Consider the following 17,890-nt stretch of genomic DNA (forward strand, 5'->3'; position numbering starts at 1 on the left):
ATAGTCTCCAACAGATAAAGATTCAGCATGTGAAGCCCCAACAAATGCGGGTTCAACAGGTGGAGCCTCAGCAAGTTAAACCTCAACAGGTAAATCTCCCAGAGACGGACTCGCAGCAATTGAAGTCGCCACAGCCGAAGCCCCAGCAGGGGGAGAGTCAGCCAGTGAAACCTCAGCAGGCAAAGACTCAGAAGTTGGACTATTACGAGATCGATTTTCAACAGTTTAAGCAGGAAGACATTCAGCAGGCCAAGTCTCAGCACTTGCATCGACACAAGATGAACGGTCAGCAGGAGGTGAATCAGCAAGGGAAGCCCCAGCCAGAGGACCAGCCGCGGTTGAACCCTCACCACTCGAGCAACTGCAAGATTAATCTTCATCAGCTGAAGAAGCACCAGAAGAACCAGCAGGTCAAGACTCAACGGCGAGAGCAGCAACAGGTAAAAAAACAGCAGCTTAACAGTAATGAGGTGAAGATTAAACATGTGAAGCATAAGCGGACGGAAGACCAAGAAACACCCGGGCAGGGGGAACAACAGCAGGTCAGGCCTCAGCAGAAGCAGCATCAGCGGCTGAAGCCTCAGCAGAAACAGCCTCAGCTCGAGGAACATCAGGAGGCGAAGCCTCAGGAGGCGAAGCCTCAGCAGGAGAAGCCTCAGCAGGTGAACCGTAGTGAGATGAAGATGAAGCATTTGAAGTATCATCAGCTGAAGCTCCAGCAGATAAAGAATCAAATTCCTAAGATCATTCGTAAACCCAAGATCCCCAGTCCCTTCTCTCAGACCTGTGTGATCCACCAGCTCCATCAGTTACGTCAAAGAAAGCTGCTCTGCAGCTGTAGTGGTGGAAGACAGGGACTCTGCCTAAATCAGTGAGGCGCTATCTCCCAAAATGTTGGCAGGTGGCTCCCTTTCTCACCCACGTTTCGAGGTCCAGCTTTACTTTATGCATAGTGCTAATGCTAATGCTAATAACTACAGCTGCAACTATCGATGAGAACATGTAGAAATACACAGTGCGTACCTAAGATAAGAGAGATCAGAACTTGACGCCAGTATTTAGACAGGTTGGAAAAAAGGAAACGTTTCTGAGCTACTGCCCCCTACAGGAGCAGAACATGTACATATATAAAGACACTAAATATATATATATATACTGTACAGATACACGCGTTTTTTACATATAATTTATTGAAAAAGTTTTACATTTGTGTTAAAAAAGTCCTAGCACGTTTCAATGACATTAGTGATTAATAATTACTAATAATTGATTAAACAAGAATATTATGATGATGTCTGGGTAGAGGTCCCTTCACATCTTATTTCAGAACACACAAAATACACCAGGTTTTTTAAGGACCACTGTGTAGAATGACCTGAAGTCTAGAGGTGAAGTTGTATATTACAACAAATTAAACTTTTCTGTTGTTTTGGAAAGTTTTGGAAAAGCCACACTGTCGAAAGAAATGTTAGTGCTACTGACTTGCTGCAAGACCACTGATTGATTAAGTGTTGAATATATATATATATATATTTATATATATATATATATTTGAAAAATAAACATCAGAAACTTTGGTTTCACATTAGCCTATAACCTAGCTTGTGTCTGATTGCTCCATTTAGCCATTACTGAACACACAAACTTCGCCCATCCTTTTGAGGTATGTCTTACCAAAAGTACAAGATAAAACATACGAAATAAAGACAATTATTATAATTGGCAAAACCACAGACAATAAATGTTACGTTATCACGTGGAAGTTGGGTAACATCACCGATAGCGCCACCTAGCTTTGTCCAGTGACTTGTTTAAATCCTTCATTTGGTTTTAACTGGCACCAGAAGCGGCAGAACAGTTATTGATTTTTCCCAAACTGGATGCTAGATTTGCCTAGCATAGCAACACGCTAGTGAAGTTTTAATATAAATAAAAGATAAAAACATACCATTACTGAAAGGTTTTGACAAATATATTTAATCGTATAAGAACTGTTAATTGTTTCGCTGTAGAGAAGTTAAATGAGCTACTAGGACATAGCTGACTGCAGTTACGGCGGACAGCAGTAGGGGTCAGTGCCTCCCTCTACACCTAGAATACTGTATATTCTTACATCTTACACAAAAGGTGCTCTGGATGTTTTTTTGCTCTTTGGTCAAACGTCCCGTTGAACGTTCTAATGTGCTGAACAGGAAAAAAAAACATTCCTGTGATGACAAAAACGTTCAGGTTAAAGAGCGTTTGTTCTCAGCACAAACGGCGTGCCGTCAGCAGATGAGGAAGAGTAGCGTCCTTCATCATCGTCATCTTTGACTTCCTCACTCTTCCTCCTCTTCTCTCCGGGTTCCTCCACCAGCAGCTTCAGACGGTTCAGGTGATGAAGAGCCCTGAAGTGAAAAACGTGCGGTCGTGTTTATTTTTACCGTCAGTACAACAAACAAACGCTTTAAAAATAAAATCCTAACCTCTGGTCCTGATGGACACACTGGTTTAGTTGGTGGTTCTTACCTCTGTAATGACAGTCCACCACTCAAACTGTCCAGGTCTGCTTCTCCATCAGTCCACTGAAACACAGGCCCAGTGTCATAAACCTGAAACATTTGTCATGTGTTTGAAACATCTGTGGTGGTGCCTTCAGGGTCTTCTTTTTTTTTTTAAACTCTCAAACCTGATTCACTGGCGTCTCCTCTGTCTCCAACCTCTCAGGCTTCCTTGGAGAATTTGGTGATTCGCCTTCTTGATGCTGAAGCTTGGCCTCCACAGCCTGCAGTCTGAACAGCATCTGTTTCAGAGCCTCTACTGGACCAGGAAGACAACTGTCTGGGGTCTGGAAGACACAAGACAGGAGACGGATGAAGGAAACTGAAGTCAGAATAAAGACAATCCAGCAGCAGGACTTTCAACTCACCTCAGCTCCTGTGTTCTGAGTTGTTCTGCTGCCCCCTGCTGCTGAGTCCCTGAAGTCCAACAAAAAAAAAAACCAAAACAAAGCATGAATTGAAATAAAAACCCTGTATATATCCACGTAAATATTTTAAGGACAGACATGACAATTGAAGAAAGGATTCACAGAATTACATTTTACTGTAGAATGAAAAGCTTCCAGAAGTTTCCAGAAATATTAGATGAACTTGGTAAAGTTAATCCCAGGACTTTGCAACATCAACGTATGATTCATTAAAAAAAAACAAACACTAACAGTAATGTTCAAAGATTTATTTGAACTGTATCATTTCAAACTAGTGTTAGTCAAGTGTAAATAAAGTCTTCAAACATGTTAGATGACTGTGGAATGGATGGGGTTTGTTGAATGAATGAACTTAAATGAACATATCGTTTATTATTAACATGTTTCGTTGTATTTAACTCTGTCTTTGTTATTGGAGTCCTGTATGATTAAACAGTTCTGCACTAATATGTCACACATTGATGTTTTTTCACATATGTACATTTTTATTTTTACAGTGACTACAGAAAGAAAAGGTCAAATGATTCAAGCTGATCTGTTCATTATCAATGTAGTTGCACATCGTTTTTATTCTCATTAATTGATTGGTTTGTTATTGGAGTCCTGTATGAATAAACAGTTCTGCACTAATATGTCACACTCTTTTTTTAAAGATAAAAATAAGGATACAAAATCACATGCAGATATTTGTAAGAGTCTGCAAAAAATTTCTGAGAGGAAAAAAAAAAAACTCTTTGAATTATTATTATTATTCACAAAACAGAATTTAGTCATTTTTAAAAACTTACAGCACGGATGAGGGACGATGTGAGGAAGAAGTGAGCAGCTCCTCCGCGTTCACTGACGTCCCTTCAGAACAGAACAGAAGCAGGATTTTAGTTCCAAAATAAAGACTGAACTGTGGTTTAACTAAACTAATCCACTGCACCTGCTTCACGGCTCTGACACAGAGAGTTCAGGACCTGGTCTGCTTTGAGGATCAGGGACTCAATCCTTTTGTCTGGCAGAAGGAAATGTTTTGTTTGTTTGTTTCTTCCCAACCAAATGTCAATCAGATTAACTGAAAACTTGAAGACAGTTTTCTTCACCTCTGAATGATGTTTCCATGACGTCTGAGCTTTTTCTTTCTGCAGCCAGACGAGAGATGTGGTCGTCAAACTGATGCCTCAGATCTCGGAGTGACAGCTGACTGTCCACCTGGAACAGGATTTCACTTTCCTTTGACAAACAAAAAATAAATTCCAGAAATCTCCCAAAACATCAAAGGTAAACTGCTGACAGTGCTGGCATGAAATATTGGTGTGTGTAGTAAAAACAAACACTATTAAAGTTATTTGTTGGTGAGTTTTTGTTTTGTTAAGGTTAGAGCTGCGTCATTATGTTGTATATTTCCCATTTTGTAAACATTAACAGTCGTGATTGTTCAGATCAGACCTGGACAAACTATGGGCCGTAAGCCAGATACGGCTCACTGGGCTTTCTAATCCGGGCACCAAACCGTTTTATGTATTACAACACGTCTCAAACTCAAGGCCCGGGGGCCAAACGCAGCCCACCAACTTATTTTGTGTGGCCTGCAGAGGTTAATAAGCTAACTTATACAGTTCTGCACTGAGATGTGATTCAGAGGTTAATAAGCTAAGTTATACAGTTCTGCACTGAGATGTGATTGTTGTCTGATTCTTTTAAATTACTTGAACATTTTGATTTGAATGCAAGTTTCTTTACCTGATGAATTAACAGTTTTTTTATGACATAGTGTGCAACAGTTGTACCTTGAATACATATTAATCAATTGCAGATTTTTTAATAATTAATATGTTATGGAGTTGTTGCATCCATATAGTAACGACCGGCACTTCAAGGGCAACCATATTGCTGATGTGGCCCCCCCCCAATGAAAATAAGTTTGACACTGCATTAGAAGAATGATGCCGCTAGATGGCAGCAAACAACAAATGCACCAAATAATCATTGAGTTTAGATTTATACTTGTCCATTTTATTTAATTTGGTCAAATTTTGAACCTCATTTTGGTCCGTGAGACAAAAAGTTTCTTTCTTGGTTAGCAACCTTGAGGTTCTATGTTTTAATAAAAATAAATATATATATACTGTATATATATGTATAATGTCGACAGAAGCATCCTCATCAATTTAAAAATAGAAATAGTTCAATTTCCCACAACTGAGTGTTTTTTTTTTTTTTTGCTTTTCTCACCTGTGAACGCTTCATGTCGACATCATCCTCCTCAAGCTCTTCCACCCAGGATGGAGCGCCACCTCTTGGTGCAGGTTGTGAACACACTTAAGTGAGAAGGAAACAAAAGAATATACATTGAGTTACAAAAACTGAATCCAAATTGAATGTTCAATGTCAATGCTTCACAGTCAGTGTTTTACTGGGGCCTTGATCCCAGAGCTTTGATTCTAAGGGCTGCAGAGGTTCGCTGCCGACACAGTCATCAACCCAGGTCGGGCACTTTAGATCAGATGTTCGGTTCATCCGGGGGAAGATGGAAAAAGATGGCTCCACCCACTCTGACGCTGCTGACCTCTGATTGGACTAGAGCAAAGGTACAGTCATTGAAAATATTTAGATCCATTCATTTTGATACTTGACCATCAGCTGCCTTCATTATGAAATAATGTCTGACCTTATGAGCCCTTGTGGGAAAATCTTTATATGCTCCTGACTGACCTCTGCTCCTGGAGAGAAGAAGAGGGAAAAGGGATATAGAACTCTATAGAACCAACAAGACAAAGCTGTCAGGGCAGTCATCTCCATCATCAACCTGGAGCACCTGGGCGTCTGTGCTAGTTGATGGTGCAGTCCAGCACAGGATCTACATCCTTTGCAGGAGTGGGGGCATTGGAGTGTAGGGGCTCCAGACCGAGACAGGAGACCTGCATCCAAAGACAAATGAGACAAATACTGTTATCATTGGTTATTAAGCAACTCACATATCAAGTCATAATGAATTTACTCTACATGAAGGTTAAAGAATTTAATACTTAAAAATCTCTTAGAGAAGAAAACCAGGTAAAGGTGAAAATGTCAGTGAGAAGTTAAAAGTGTAATATCACTGTGCAATAGTTGGAACACTGCTGCAATTTAGACTTATTTTCATGGTACAGAATTTCATGTATAGACTTCATGCACTATTATTTATTTTTTCCTGTTTACATTTGTCAATTCCAGACTGTTTATATGTATATTTACCTATTAGTTTATATTTCACACTATTTTGTTTTGCATGTTATATATAATATATATATACACATATATACATATTTATACACACACACACACACACACATATATATATATATATATATACATAGCCATACCTCAAAGTAGTCACTCATGGCCTACAAGCTGTGTACTTTGTACTGTGTACTCCAGTTGCCAAGCAACGACATTTCGTTGCCAGACTCACTGTTTTTTGTGTTTTTGTGCAATGACAATAAAAAAAGTCCAAGTCTAAGTCCAAGTAAGCAGCAGCGGTGATGCCTTTAGGGACCTTGGATAAAGGCATAAATGTTAAACAATGCAGTAAAAAAAAAAACAACCTTGGATGAAGGCAGAGGTGCGGGTGACGGGCAGAGAACCATCGTGTGGTATCGACAGGAGGTCGTCTGTTGTCATTGAGAGTCGGTCTTCTGTAGCACAGCGGAGGACAGAACTGACGGGCAGGTTCAAATAGTCCAGTTCCCGCTCTGTCAGACTCTCCCGGAGAACTACAGTATGGGCAAACACACAGCGAAATGTTAACAGGACAAACGTTAACCGGTACCTATCAGTGGAGTCACCCCCATGTTGACCTACCATCTCTGTTTCTGGGTTTTCTCAATGAGGGTGGAGGGCTCTGTGGCAGAACGAGTCTTCCTGTTTGTGATTTGCATCTCTGACAACTGTTATCGAAGTCTGCAATGTACGCGTCCAGAGCATCTGAGGCAGAGCCGTAGTCCTGCAGTAGTTAAGAAACGGCGTTATATTCATTTATTTTGCTACGTACTTTCTCTAGAATAGTGTGAAGAAGTAGAAACGCAAAACGAACCTTGTTTTTAAATCTGAATGTAGTGGTGCATTCAGGGGGCAACAGGCTGCTTTTCAGACGGCCGGAGCTCGACAGCAGGGAGGTGACTGTGGACTCTGGAGACAGGGATTCCTCGAACTGGCTGTCGGAGTCCATTCTGCTCGAACATAAGTTGGAGTACGTTACCATTAAGCATACAACTCTCCATCCATTTTCAAGATTTTAACATAGCTTTATGACGACAGGTTGCTAAGCTAAACAATAAAAACCTTACGTAAAGTTTCTTTAACTGAATAAAGAACACAGAGTAGACGACAGCACATCGAGGTAACAGCTAAAACGTGTTGTTAGTAAAATTAGTATATACAATTAGTAATTATATATTCAGTGAACATGCTAACGTCACAGATTAATTTAGTTTCCTTACGTTTTTTAAAACGCAACACTGTTGCTAACGTAATAACTAAAGCGGTTACTAACAGGAAGTCAAATCACGTCAGTAGAAATATTTTAACTTACCTTTCAATCATTTCGACATTTTCCAAAATGTTGTTAGATGTCAATATTTTTTTAAAACTCCCGGGCTGTGAACTCAGCAGGTCTGGAATCAGCTTTCAAAGTTAGCATGGTTCTGCTCCACTTTAATGTAATGACACCCTCAAACCAACAGAGGGCATTCTGTCGTCTATGTCTCCAACTGTCACGTGACCATGTGAGTACGTCACGTGACAGTCAGGAGGCAAACACAACAGGAAGAATCAAAGCATTTCGTCCCTCTTTTTTTTTAAGTTTAAACGCGGTTTAGAAATGTCAGCGGGGTTAAAACATAAATGTCGGATAAGAACAATGTTAATTTAAATTTTTTATGAAGTTGCAGTTGTTTATGTGTACATGTTGATGTTTTTGTCCCATTGGAACTCCGCGTGAAATTAAGTCGACCGAACAGTACACGGATCAGGTATGTTAATTTTAAAACATATTTAGCTCTTATTAACTCTCTGATTCAGATGCTTAAAAACATTGATTGTGTTTTTAAATAACTCACGACAGCCTTTTATTAAAACGTTGCTTCCTCCCAGCGCCATAACTTAGTCGGCTGAGGGCGTGCGCTTATGTAGATTTTATGTAATATTTTGAATGGAGTTTTATTTGCAAACATTTAATATTCAAGATGATGTAGTTTCTATATCGATATATTTTATGCCTCGCAATCCATTGGTTCTTCATTGCACCCCTGTCTGAATAGTCAGTCAGTGTTTAACGGTGTTATTTTATGTTAGTGAAAAAAGAGGTTATGAAACGCGTTTCGTGGCTCTTACACTTGGTTAGCTCTGACAGCTGTGTCCTGAAGAGTGTGCATTTGAAATTGTGCCATTATGTTTAACAACTGCTCTAGACGTGTAGCCAGATCATCAGTCACAAGAGAAGATGCGTGATCACTAACCATGTGCTAAATGTATTTTTCAGGGTTTGAAGTCAACATGGCGTTCGCAGTAGAGAGGACAGATGAACATGTGAGGGAATATCTGACTTACCGTGGCTTCACCAACACACTGAAACACTTGGACATCGAGATTAAAGCGGACAAGGAGAAAGGTTTCAGGGTAAAGTGTCTTTGTTGGACTTATTAGTTTTAAGTTTGTATCTTTCCGAAGGAAACTAGAAAGACCTTTTTTTTCTTTTTTCTTTTTTTAACAGGTGGACAAGGTCATCGATCAGTTGCTGCAGTTTATCCACAGCTTTGACTTACTCGGGCTGAAGGAGTACTGGATTTATCTGGACAGACGTCTCTTCTCCAGACTGGAGGACATTTACAAATCCACAGTGAACAAGCTGAGGACTAGTCTGTACAGATACTACGTCATCAACACCGTTCAGGTAAAAACATCAACCAAAGTTACACAGAATTCAAGTTAAAATTAAAAATCTCTGTGTTCCAAACCAGTCATTTATCCGATGATTCCTCCAGAAAGGAAACCTGGAAAAGACACAGGAGTTCTTCCAAAAGCAAGCGTTGGAGCTCCAGGGTCAGCCGGAGTGGAGGGATTGGTTCATTCTCCCATTCATCCCCTCCCCGGAGCAGAACCCCACCTTTTCGGCGTACTTCTCTCGGCAGTGGGCTGACATCTTCCTCGTTTCTCTGCACAACTTCCTGTCCGTTCTGTTTCAGTGTATGCATATCCTTTAACTGAACACACAGCTCCTCATCTGTCCATGTTGTCTTTCTGCAAAACGTTGATTTTCTGCGTCCAGTCCTTAACTGTGTTCCACCTCAGCCTGTCCTGTTGAGTTTTGATGCAGAGGTCCAAAAGATGATGAGTCTGGTGGAGGAGAACGAACAGCTGCGGCAGATTGTGCGAGAAAATACACATCAAATTTCTGAAATGTTGTCCTTATCTGTGGTGCGATGGGAAGAATTTTGCATCTTACCGGTCTGTTTCTTTCTTTTCTTCATGTGTCCTCCAGCTTTTTGCTCTCCAGACAGAAAGTCGGGAACAGAGAGAGGGAGAAGAAATTGTCCACCACAAACTGCCGGCATACGTCCAGAACATGGATCGTCTGGGAGACACTGAGCTGTGAGACACTAACATCACTGTCTTTACTGATGACTAAGGTGGCCAATGTCGGTGGTATTCAAGATCAAAAGGAGGTTATGACCAGCCATGCCTTTAACAGGGCGGCAGATTTTGTCTTTCCTCTCTTTATTCAAGACGTATCTTACGTTTTTAGTCGTAAGATCATCCAGTGTAAACGATGGGCTCACGGAGGCGGTCGTCTTTGTTGTCTTTGAAAATTAGAAAGATTCAATTTTTGGTTTTCCATAACGTGTGTTTGAGTTTCCGTTTCACAAAGACATTGAAAGCATCAGTCTGAGAGACGGAAGCTGGATCGGCAGCAGGGAGATCCAACAGGAAGCTGAATTTGGCTCTATTTTAATTAACCACTCTCTGTCTCACAAAAGTCCAAACAGACACATTTAGTTGTGGAAAATTAAAGCCTTGAAATCTTTCAGCTGGTTTTATTCAAAGACACCAAGGAAACACCAGTGGTAGACCAACATTTCCCATGTGTCATGATTGGATTTTCATATTGGACTTTGTTTCGAGGGAGTGTTCTAAAAAAAAAAAACTGACTCTGATCGGGTCGTACTGAGATTTGAAAAAAGAAAAAGTGAGTCAAGCATTGGTTTCCCGTTGACTCTGATCGGGTCGTACTGAGATTTAAAACACCTAAGGCTATTGTTGTTAAAGGAATAAAACTAAAAAGTGTAAATGTGACACTTCATTTGAGAATAGAGATTTGTGTCTAAATGTTGCTCAGAGTTATGTAGTAAATAATCGGAGAATCCTCTTGTGTGGTAACTTAAATAACTGAACAGTTAAAATGGCACGGAGTGATGTTCTCGACCTCTCACTGCAGGGTACTTGATGATGATGATAGTGTTGAGGAGAGAGGGAAAAATTTGGGTAAATTATTGTCTGCAAAGTTTTAACAGGCTTAACGTACTTTTTAAAAGACTTTCAGAAAAATAATAATCCAGGCACTTTAATGGAAAAAAAAACAGCTGCTGTTTGTTTTAAAGGCTTTACGTAAGTTATTGTTTATGTTACAATATTTATGCTGTTTGACACTGTGTGTTGTGATGCAATTGTTGTTGCTAAATAAACAATTCACCTGATGAATTGTTGTTTCTTGTCAGCACGGTCCGTTTTCTAATTACGGGTGTTTCACACTGACAGAAAACTGAATTATGGGCTACAGACGAAACATTTCAGTTAATATCAGTTCCATAGTGTAGCGGTTAGCACGCCTGCCTCGGAAGCAGAGAGTCCTGGGTTTGATTTCCCAGAAGAACCACATGCTTGGTGCTTGCTAGGGGCAGCCTGTTAACATGATACCTGCTGGTAACAACAATTTCCCCAAATATGGGATCAATGTAGTACAAATGTATTTATTTTATATGTCTCCCAAATATATTAATACAATTAGTCATTTTATTATTAGCAAGAAGGTAAAGCAATCAAAGTATTTGGGACTAAAATATACTGTCATATATAAAGGTTGGCATCATCAGTATAGAACTTGACTTCCAGTTCCTGTTTTTTGGACATCTAATGGTAACACACACATAATGCAATTTAAAACCTAGTTTCAAATATTATAAAAATAGATTTTTCACAACATAAATTTAATTTGATTGTCATTTTTGCACATTTCTATACCTATCACTATACATTTTTTAAAATGTTACCACTGGTTCTTTAATACACTCAGGGACGGAAACACAATGTTCTATCATCACATCTCTGACTAAACCCTAATTTAAAACAGTAACAAATCTGAAAGTAAAATTTGTAATATTCCTCAAAGATGGCAACATCAACAGTCGTGAGGCAACAGGAGACTTTTTTTTTTTTTTACACTTTTAAATGAGACAATCAGAAGACCATCACTGAGGTCAATCAGAGGTCGGCATAGCAAAGAGCAGTAAATATAAAACTATTTTTTTTTACTTTTCCAGGGACTTGGTGTCAAGTCAGCGAGTCGTCACCACTGCCACCACGCCTTCCAGAAACTTCTTTGCGACATTGCTACCACAGGGCCGACGCACACCTGGAAAATCACAGCAGGTCTCCTCCGGGTCATCGCCAAATCAGGCAGCAGCGAGCAGGAAAGAGCCGACTGGTCAGGTAAGAGCAGAGCACAGAGCATACTCCAACCAGTGGAATGATAGAGACTGTCAGGTGTAATGCCAACAGTGCAAACTGGGCCATGTTGCCTGCATATTTTCTTTTGTCCACTAGATGGCGCCCCAGGCAACCAAGGTTGTGCGATGAGGGAACAGTTGACCATAGATACTGTATAACCAGGGATGTCTGATAGTATCAGCAAAACATGTCAGCATGCTTACGAATCGTTATTGGTTTCTTCTCCGATAATGAAAGCCAGATAACGCAATGTGACATAAAAATAGTTGCAGTGAAAGTGAAACGGCTACATATATCGGAATCGGAAATGTTCGCACAATATCGGCCAAAAGATAATAATGGACCTCCCTAGATATTTCTTTTTGACAATTTCAAAAGTGCCAGTATGACCTTGACTGTGGGTTCTTCGCCAGATTCCTCTTGTGTTTAAAAAAAATGTCTTTTCGTAGCCCGCAAAGTCAAAAGAAGCGATGCAAACGAGGGAGGTGAAGCCTGTCGTCAGTCAGACTTCAGTTATTGAGCCAGTGAGCTCCCAGTCGGCAGCAACAGTCAGCAACCAGGTGACACATCCACGACACAAGAAAATCAAGGATTACGAGAAAGAGAGGAAGGAGCTCTTCTCCAAACCATCACCTCAGGTATTTGACCACAAACTCCGTCAAAGAGGCAAAACAAACAACGGGGGAGACTCAGGACCACATTAGTAGCGTTCGACCGATTTCTTTTTTTTTTTTTTACAAATATTTAAGGAACCTAAAATCAGGACATTCAACTATTTTTGGAAAAACGTCCCCATTTGTACAGCCCTTCGTGTGACTAAAATGAAACTCCTCTATTCCTGTGTAACGTTTAGACGCCAGAGAAGAAGGGCGACGCCGGGGAGGTGGAGCCTCCTGCTGACGCCTGCAGCGACGTTACCGACTCCTCTTTGACCAGCAAGAACGGTGGAGGAGCAGCAGAGGGCGAAAGCCTGTCTGTGGAACAGCCTTTCATCAAACTGAGTCAGGAGGAGTACGGGGAGCACCATTCCTCCATCATGCACTGCAGGTCTGTGGTCGACCGTGACACACCGCCGTCACTCATAGTCTCACCTTCCACAGAGTCACCTTCTCTCCTCTTCCTCCTGTGTCCAGAGTCGACTGCTCGGGGCGCAGGATTGCCAGTTTGGATGTAGATGGAGTCATCAAGGTGAACTTTCACACCACAACTTCTTTTTATTTTGTCCACTTTAAACAAACCAGAGGTCATTTACTCAGACAGAGGCTGGAGTAAAAGCTCTTTGCCGGCAACTGACCGGTGGTGTGGTTCCTTGACCCAGGCAATAGCCAAGGGCTAAAAAAAACAGACACCAAAAGAACAGAACTATCTGTTGTGACTACACAGAACAGACAGCTCTCAAGACCCTGTGTTCGTCTGTAATTTAATTCAATTTTGGATGCTTGAGTAAAGGGGGCGGTAGCGACACCAAACTTGAATTTCACCCAGGACACCAAAATGGCTCTATGGTCGACTCTGCCTCTGATTGTTCCGGTGTGAAGGTCTTCTTAGTGTTTGTTGTGATTTGAAAAGAAAAAAATCACATGTCACCACGCACCAAAAGTCATAGTTTTCCTCCTCCTCCTCCTCCTCTTCTTTGCACCAAAGTCATAGTCCTCCTCCTCTTCCTCCTCTTCTTCCTCAGGTGTGGAGCTTCAACCCCATCATACAGACCAAAGCCACCATCATGTCTAAATCCCCGCTGCTGTCCCTGGAGTGGGCCACCAAACCTGACAGGCTGGTATGCAACTCAATCTAACACAGTACTTCTCAAATAGTGGGGCGGGGCCCCCTGGTGGACTGTGGTGAGGTGGGGACGTGAGGGTCTTCCAGTGGAATATGGCACACTGGACATAAGTGTACCACTACTGTAATGCTGTAATGATAACAAGCCTCCAGACACTAGGTGGCAGCAACTCATACAGTGGTTTGTGCAGATAAGAATATACGTTATCAGGTTCTCCATAGTGTTTCATTTCGTGGGTTGTAGGTACGGGAGGGTGTGTACAAATTTCTGTCCCCAAGGAGGGGGTGGGGGGCATGACAGAAAATAACTGAGAACCACTGATTTAACAGGACACAGACTTCAGAGTAACCTCGTTGAAATGCTTATGAAAATTCCCGCCACAAATTCCGTTAGCGTCAAAACTCCTTCCTGTTTCATTTTACACCCATCCTACACTGAATTCTGAAGGCCTGACTAACATCAGCAAAGAGCTCACGTTGGTTGTCCTCATGTGTCTGTTTAGCTGTTACTGGGCAGCGGCGTTGGAACGGTGCGGCTGTACGACACGGACGCCAAGAAGAATCTTTATGAGATGAACATCGACGAAACACATCCACGGTAGGAAGTGACATCACAGCTCACCTGACAAAGCCATGACCCCAGTCTCACCACAATATATATTAACCAGGTCAACTTCGTGAGAATTAGTGACATCTAATGGTGAGAAGGTCAACTTTATGAGAATTAGTGACATCTAATGGTGAGACTCACATAATGCAGTGACTGTAGGGCTCCAGGTATTTTCATCTTTTACGTAGGGTTATCTTAAAAAACAAAAAAAACATTAATGTAGAGAATGAGCTGCTTTCTCTACATTTGCTCAAAGAAATCTAAACCAAGGCTAACAACTTTGCACAGTACTACATATCACAGTATTGGCTTATAAGATTCTCCTCTCTCCCTCAGTATATTGTCTTTGGCGTGCAGTCCCAGCGGCTCGTCGTTCGTTTGTTCGGCAGCGGCTGTCACTCGACCCGGATATGTTGAGGCCGCTCCTCGACTGCCGCTGCCAGTGTTTGGAAAACTGCTTCTCTGGGACACCAAGACAGTCAAACAGCAGGTTGGAAATCAACTTGACAACAGCAGACGGCTCACGTTCTCCCTGCTTTTCCTTTTTAACACCATTTCCTCTGTGTCACAGCTCCAGTTTTCTTTAGAGCCTGATCCGGTCGCCGTCAACTGCACAGCCTTCAATCACAACGGAAACCTGCTGGTGACCGGAGCTGCTGACGGGGTCATCCGGCTGTTTGGTCGGTATAATGAATAAAGAAATACTATAGTAGCTATGGTATTTCTTTAGCTACTAAAGAAATACTATAGCTATAGTAGCTACTTTTTGCTGATAAATTTTGATTTGCTGATGTTCATAATTTTATCATAATCCCTGTCTCATCTGGCTGTGATGCAGATATGCAGCGCTACGATAGTGCCATGAGCTGGAGAGCCCATGATGGAGAGGTTTACAGTGTAGAGTTCAGTTACGATGAAAACACTGTGTTCAGCATCGGAGAAGATGGAAAGGTAAAATTATGATTTTTTTTAATTTTTTTTTTTTGAAAAGTCAATAATGACAGTAAAGTAGAGTTCCATATATAATGTCAGTCAAAGTTAATTCATCTGTGTGTTTACAGTTCATACAGTGGAACATCCACAAGTGTGGGGTGAAGCAGTCAGAGCAGGTTTTACCTAACGACGCCACCGGACCCTTTGTTCTGTCAGGATATAGTGGATACAAACAAGTAAGTTACTATGGCAACCGTTTCATCTTAACGTGATTATGGAACTTTACGTTTCATGGCAAATTCCCTGTTTGAAGCTTATTTTCCCACAGACTCGCTGTCAGACATGTTTTAGTAACGAGTGATGTCGCCCTCTGGTGGTCAAATGTAACTTTTACCCAGAGATCAAAGTTTTTTAATCTAAAACATTTTTCTGTTGGTTGTCCCAAAGTATTAGCATAAAAATCAATCATTAATATTTTTTAATAAATGGATTAAATAAAGAATTTGTAGATGAATGAATGCTTTAATCTGACACGTTTTTTTGCTCAGGTTCAGGTTCCTCGAGGTCGACTTTTTGCTTTTGACTCTGAAGGGCAACACGTCCTGACCTGCTCCAACTCTGGAGGAATCATTTACAGAGTGAGTTACCTTCATCTCTGATACCATCGTCCTCAGTTCTCTTTGTATTTACAGTGAGTACGGAAAGTATTCAGACCACCTTAAATGTTTCACTCTGTTATATTGCAGCCTTTTGCTAAAATCATTCAAGTTGATTTTTTTTTCCCTCATTAATGTACACACAGCACTCGATAGTGACAGAAAAACACATTTTTGCAGATGTATTAAAAAAGAAAAACCAAAATATCACATGGTCATAAGTCTTCCGACCCTTTGCTCAGTATTTAGTAGAAGCACATTTTGAGCTAATACAGCCATGAGTTTTTTTGGGAATAATGCAACGAGTGTTTCACACCTGGATTTGGGGATCCTCTCCAGTTCCATCAGGTTGGATGGTGAATGTTGGTTGTTAGCTGTGTGCTTAGGGTCATTGTCTTGTTGGAAGGTGAACCATTCATCTTTCCTTCAATTGCAACCAGTCGACCTGTCCCTGCAGCTGAAAAACACCCCCACAGCATGATGCTTAGAATTAAGGCCAAAAAGTTCAATCTTCGTCTCATCAGACCAGATAATCTAATTTTCTCACCATCTTGGAGTCCTTCAGGTGTTTTTTAGCAAACTATGCGGGCTTTCATGTGTCTTACACCGAGGAGAGGCTTCCGTCTGGCCACTCTGTCATAAAGCCCCGACTGGTGGAGGGCTGCAGTGATGGTTGACTTTGTGGAACTTTCTCCCATCTCCCCACTGCACCTTTGGAGCTCAGCCACAGTGATCTTTGGGTTCTTCTCTCACCAAGGCTCCTCTCCCTTGATTGCTCAGTTTGTTTTGTTTTGTGTTTTGTAACCTTGGTCAGATCTGTGCCTTGCCACCATTCTGTCTCTGAGCTCCTTGGGCAGTTCCTTCGACCTCATGATTCTCATTGTCTCTGACATGCACTGTGAGCTGTAAGGTCTTATATAGACAGGTGTGTGCCTTTCCTAATCAAGTCCAATCAGTTTAATCAAACCCAGCTGGACTCCAATGAAGGAGTAGAACCATCTCAAGGAGGATCAGAAGACATGGACAGCACCTGAGTTAAATATGAGTGTCACAGCAAAGGGTCTGAATACTTAAGACCATGTGATATTTCAGTTTTTCTTTTTTAATATATCTGCAAAAATGACATTTCTGTGTTTTTCTGTCAATAGGGGGTGCTGTGTACATTAATGAGGGAAAAAAAAAATCAACTTGAATGATTTTAGCTAACGGCTGCAATATAACAGAGTGAAAGATTTAAGGGGGTCTGAATACTTCACTTATTTTATCCACATTCATTGCTATAATTTTTTTATCCTGTACATCGATTTTATATTATAGATAAATTTAGCTTTCATCATAGTGGTAGTAGTATATTGCTTTTTTTTAACATATTTATTGATATTTTCTTATATACAAATACCCTAGTATAAAGACACAATTCAAACAGATGTGTAGACGTATCCTTTTAGTATGTACGTCATCTTTTAAAATATTTTTATATATTGCTTTTTTTGACCTCTTCCCAAAATGGTTTTATTTTACTGCATTGCCACATACAGTTAAAATACCTTCGACTTTGTACATTTTGACTCTATAGTTTGCCGCCATTACTCAGTATATTGCTTTTTAATTTCCCTTCTTATTAACATTTTTAAATGAGTCCCTTAATTTTTTATTAAGGGACATATTAACATTTTTAAATTAGTCCCTTAATTTTTTATTAAGGGACATTATTTAAAATGTTAAATTAGTAATTTTTTATCAAATACTTTATCACTAAGGTTTCTCCTTCATTTGGTTAATCTGTAACTTAAATTAAATGTCATTTTTTATTGAATACTTTATCACTAAAGTTTCTCCTTCATTTGGTTAATCTGTAAAACACGACTGTTTTTACCTGTGCATACTATATTTGTTTTACTTTTTATTCCCCTAATTCCAGCTGACCAATGGGGAGCCAGCTCTGGAGAGCGTGCTGTCGCTGGGTGGACACAAAGCCCCGGTGGTGACCGTGGATTGGTGCTCTGCTGTGGACTGTGGCACCTGTCTGACGGCCTCCATGGACGGAAAGATCAAACTGAGCACACTGCTGGCTCAGAAGTGTTGACCGGTCTTGAGGTCAAAGGTTACTGAGGAGAATCTGATTTTACCTGTGGACATTTTATCATGTGAACAATAAAAAAAACGTCGAGTTCTGTCAGAGCATTTCAAAGC

The 17,890-nt window shown here is 40.7% G+C and overlaps 3 protein-coding genes across 9 annotated transcripts in view; 2 read left to right on the plus strand and 1 right to left on the minus strand.

The window, feature by feature from the left end:
• The window catches only part of LOC112488011 (bromodomain-containing protein DDB_G0280777-like), a 2,825-nt gene extending 1,103 nt beyond the window's left edge, over positions 1–1,722 (plus strand). The window contains exon 2 of the mRNA XM_025061968.1: positions 22–1,722. Coding sequence (XP_024917736.1) covers positions 22–875 — 854 coding nt within the window. The 3' untranslated portion in view covers positions 876–1,722. The remainder of the gene's footprint in view (positions 1–21) is intronic.
• A 232-nt stretch (positions 1,723–1,954) lies between these two features.
• c14h18orf54 (chromosome 14 C18orf54 homolog) lies at positions 1,955–7,681 on the minus strand. 6 transcript variants are annotated; one of them, XM_025061970.1, is made up of 15 exons: positions 7,527–7,681; positions 7,029–7,164; positions 6,797–6,938; positions 6,541–6,708; positions 5,763–5,874; positions 5,625–5,676; positions 5,371–5,533; positions 5,189–5,274; positions 4,057–4,165; positions 3,897–3,968; positions 3,757–3,817; positions 2,909–2,957; positions 2,669–2,827; positions 2,509–2,591; positions 1,955–2,387 (listed from the first exon to the last, which is right to left on the minus strand). In XM_025061970.1, the coding sequence occupies exons 1-15, from the start codon at positions 7,535–7,537 to the stop codon at positions 2,231–2,233; spliced, it is 1,560 nt and encodes a 519-aa protein (XP_024917738.1). In that variant the 5' UTR covers positions 7,538–7,681; the 3' UTR covers positions 1,955–2,230. The 6 variants fall into 6 exon arrangements, with proteins under 6 accessions (XP_024917738.1, XP_024917737.1, XP_008322658.1 ...); XM_025061969.1 differs by having other exon boundaries at positions 4,057–4,186; positions 5,371–5,524; positions 5,772–5,874; positions 7,527–7,680; XM_008324436.3 differs by having other exon boundaries at positions 4,057–4,186; positions 5,772–5,874; positions 7,527–7,680.
• A 65-nt stretch (positions 7,682–7,746) lies between these two features.
• wdr91 (WD repeat domain 91) lies at positions 7,747–17,888 on the plus strand. Of its 2 annotated transcripts, XM_008324441.3 has the most exons (18): positions 7,748–7,965; positions 8,475–8,611; positions 8,706–8,885; positions 8,977–9,184; positions 9,279–9,361; positions 9,474–9,583; positions 11,530–11,698; positions 12,166–12,354; positions 12,570–12,763; positions 12,850–12,904; positions 13,398–13,493; positions 14,002–14,096; positions 14,445–14,598; positions 14,680–14,788; positions 14,947–15,059; positions 15,170–15,277; positions 15,590–15,679; positions 17,619–17,888. In XM_008324441.3, exons 2-18 carry the CDS (start codon positions 8,489–8,491, stop codon positions 17,781–17,783), a joined length of 2,241 nt encoding a protein of 746 aa, XP_008322663.1. In that variant the 5' UTR covers positions 7,748–7,965; positions 8,475–8,488; the 3' UTR covers positions 17,784–17,888. The 2 variants fall into 2 exon arrangements, with proteins under 2 accessions (XP_016894326.1, XP_008322663.1); XM_017038837.2 differs by lacking the exon at positions 12,166–12,354 and having other exon boundaries at positions 7,747–7,965.
• The last annotated feature ends 2 nt before the right edge of the window (positions 17,889–17,890 follow it).

Source organism: Cynoglossus semilaevis, chromosome 14, assembly GCF_000523025.1.
Source record: "Cynoglossus semilaevis isolate Cse_v1.0 chromosome 14, Cse_v1.0, whole genome shotgun sequence".
In the NCBI taxonomy this organism is placed as follows: Eukaryota; Metazoa; Chordata; class Actinopteri; order Pleuronectiformes; family Cynoglossidae; genus Cynoglossus; species Cynoglossus semilaevis.

Excerpts from the sequence above, each read along its gene's own strand:
- c14h18orf54 (XM_008324435.3), bottom strand. Across the intron at positions 6,709-6,796 it reads AAAACCCAGAAACAGAGATG|TTCTCCGGGAGAGTCTGACA; the intron begins GTAGGTCAACAT and ends CCCATACTGTAG. Across the intron at positions 5,275-5,370 it reads GCTCTGGGATCAAGGCCCCA|TGTGTTCACAACCTGCACCA; the intron begins GTAAAACACTGA and ends TTCTCACTTAAG.
- wdr91 (XM_008324441.3), top strand. The coding sequence starts at position 8,489 with ATGGCGTTCGCAGTAGAGAGGACAGATGAACATGTGAGGGAATATCTG. Across the intron at positions 14,789-14,946 it reads CGGGGTCATCCGGCTGTTTG|ATATGCAGCGCTACGATAGT; the intron begins GTCGGTATAATG and ends GCTGTGATGCAG. Across the intron at positions 15,060-15,169 it reads GCATCGGAGAAGATGGAAAG|TTCATACAGTGGAACATCCA; the intron begins GTAAAATTATGA and ends GTGTGTTTACAG.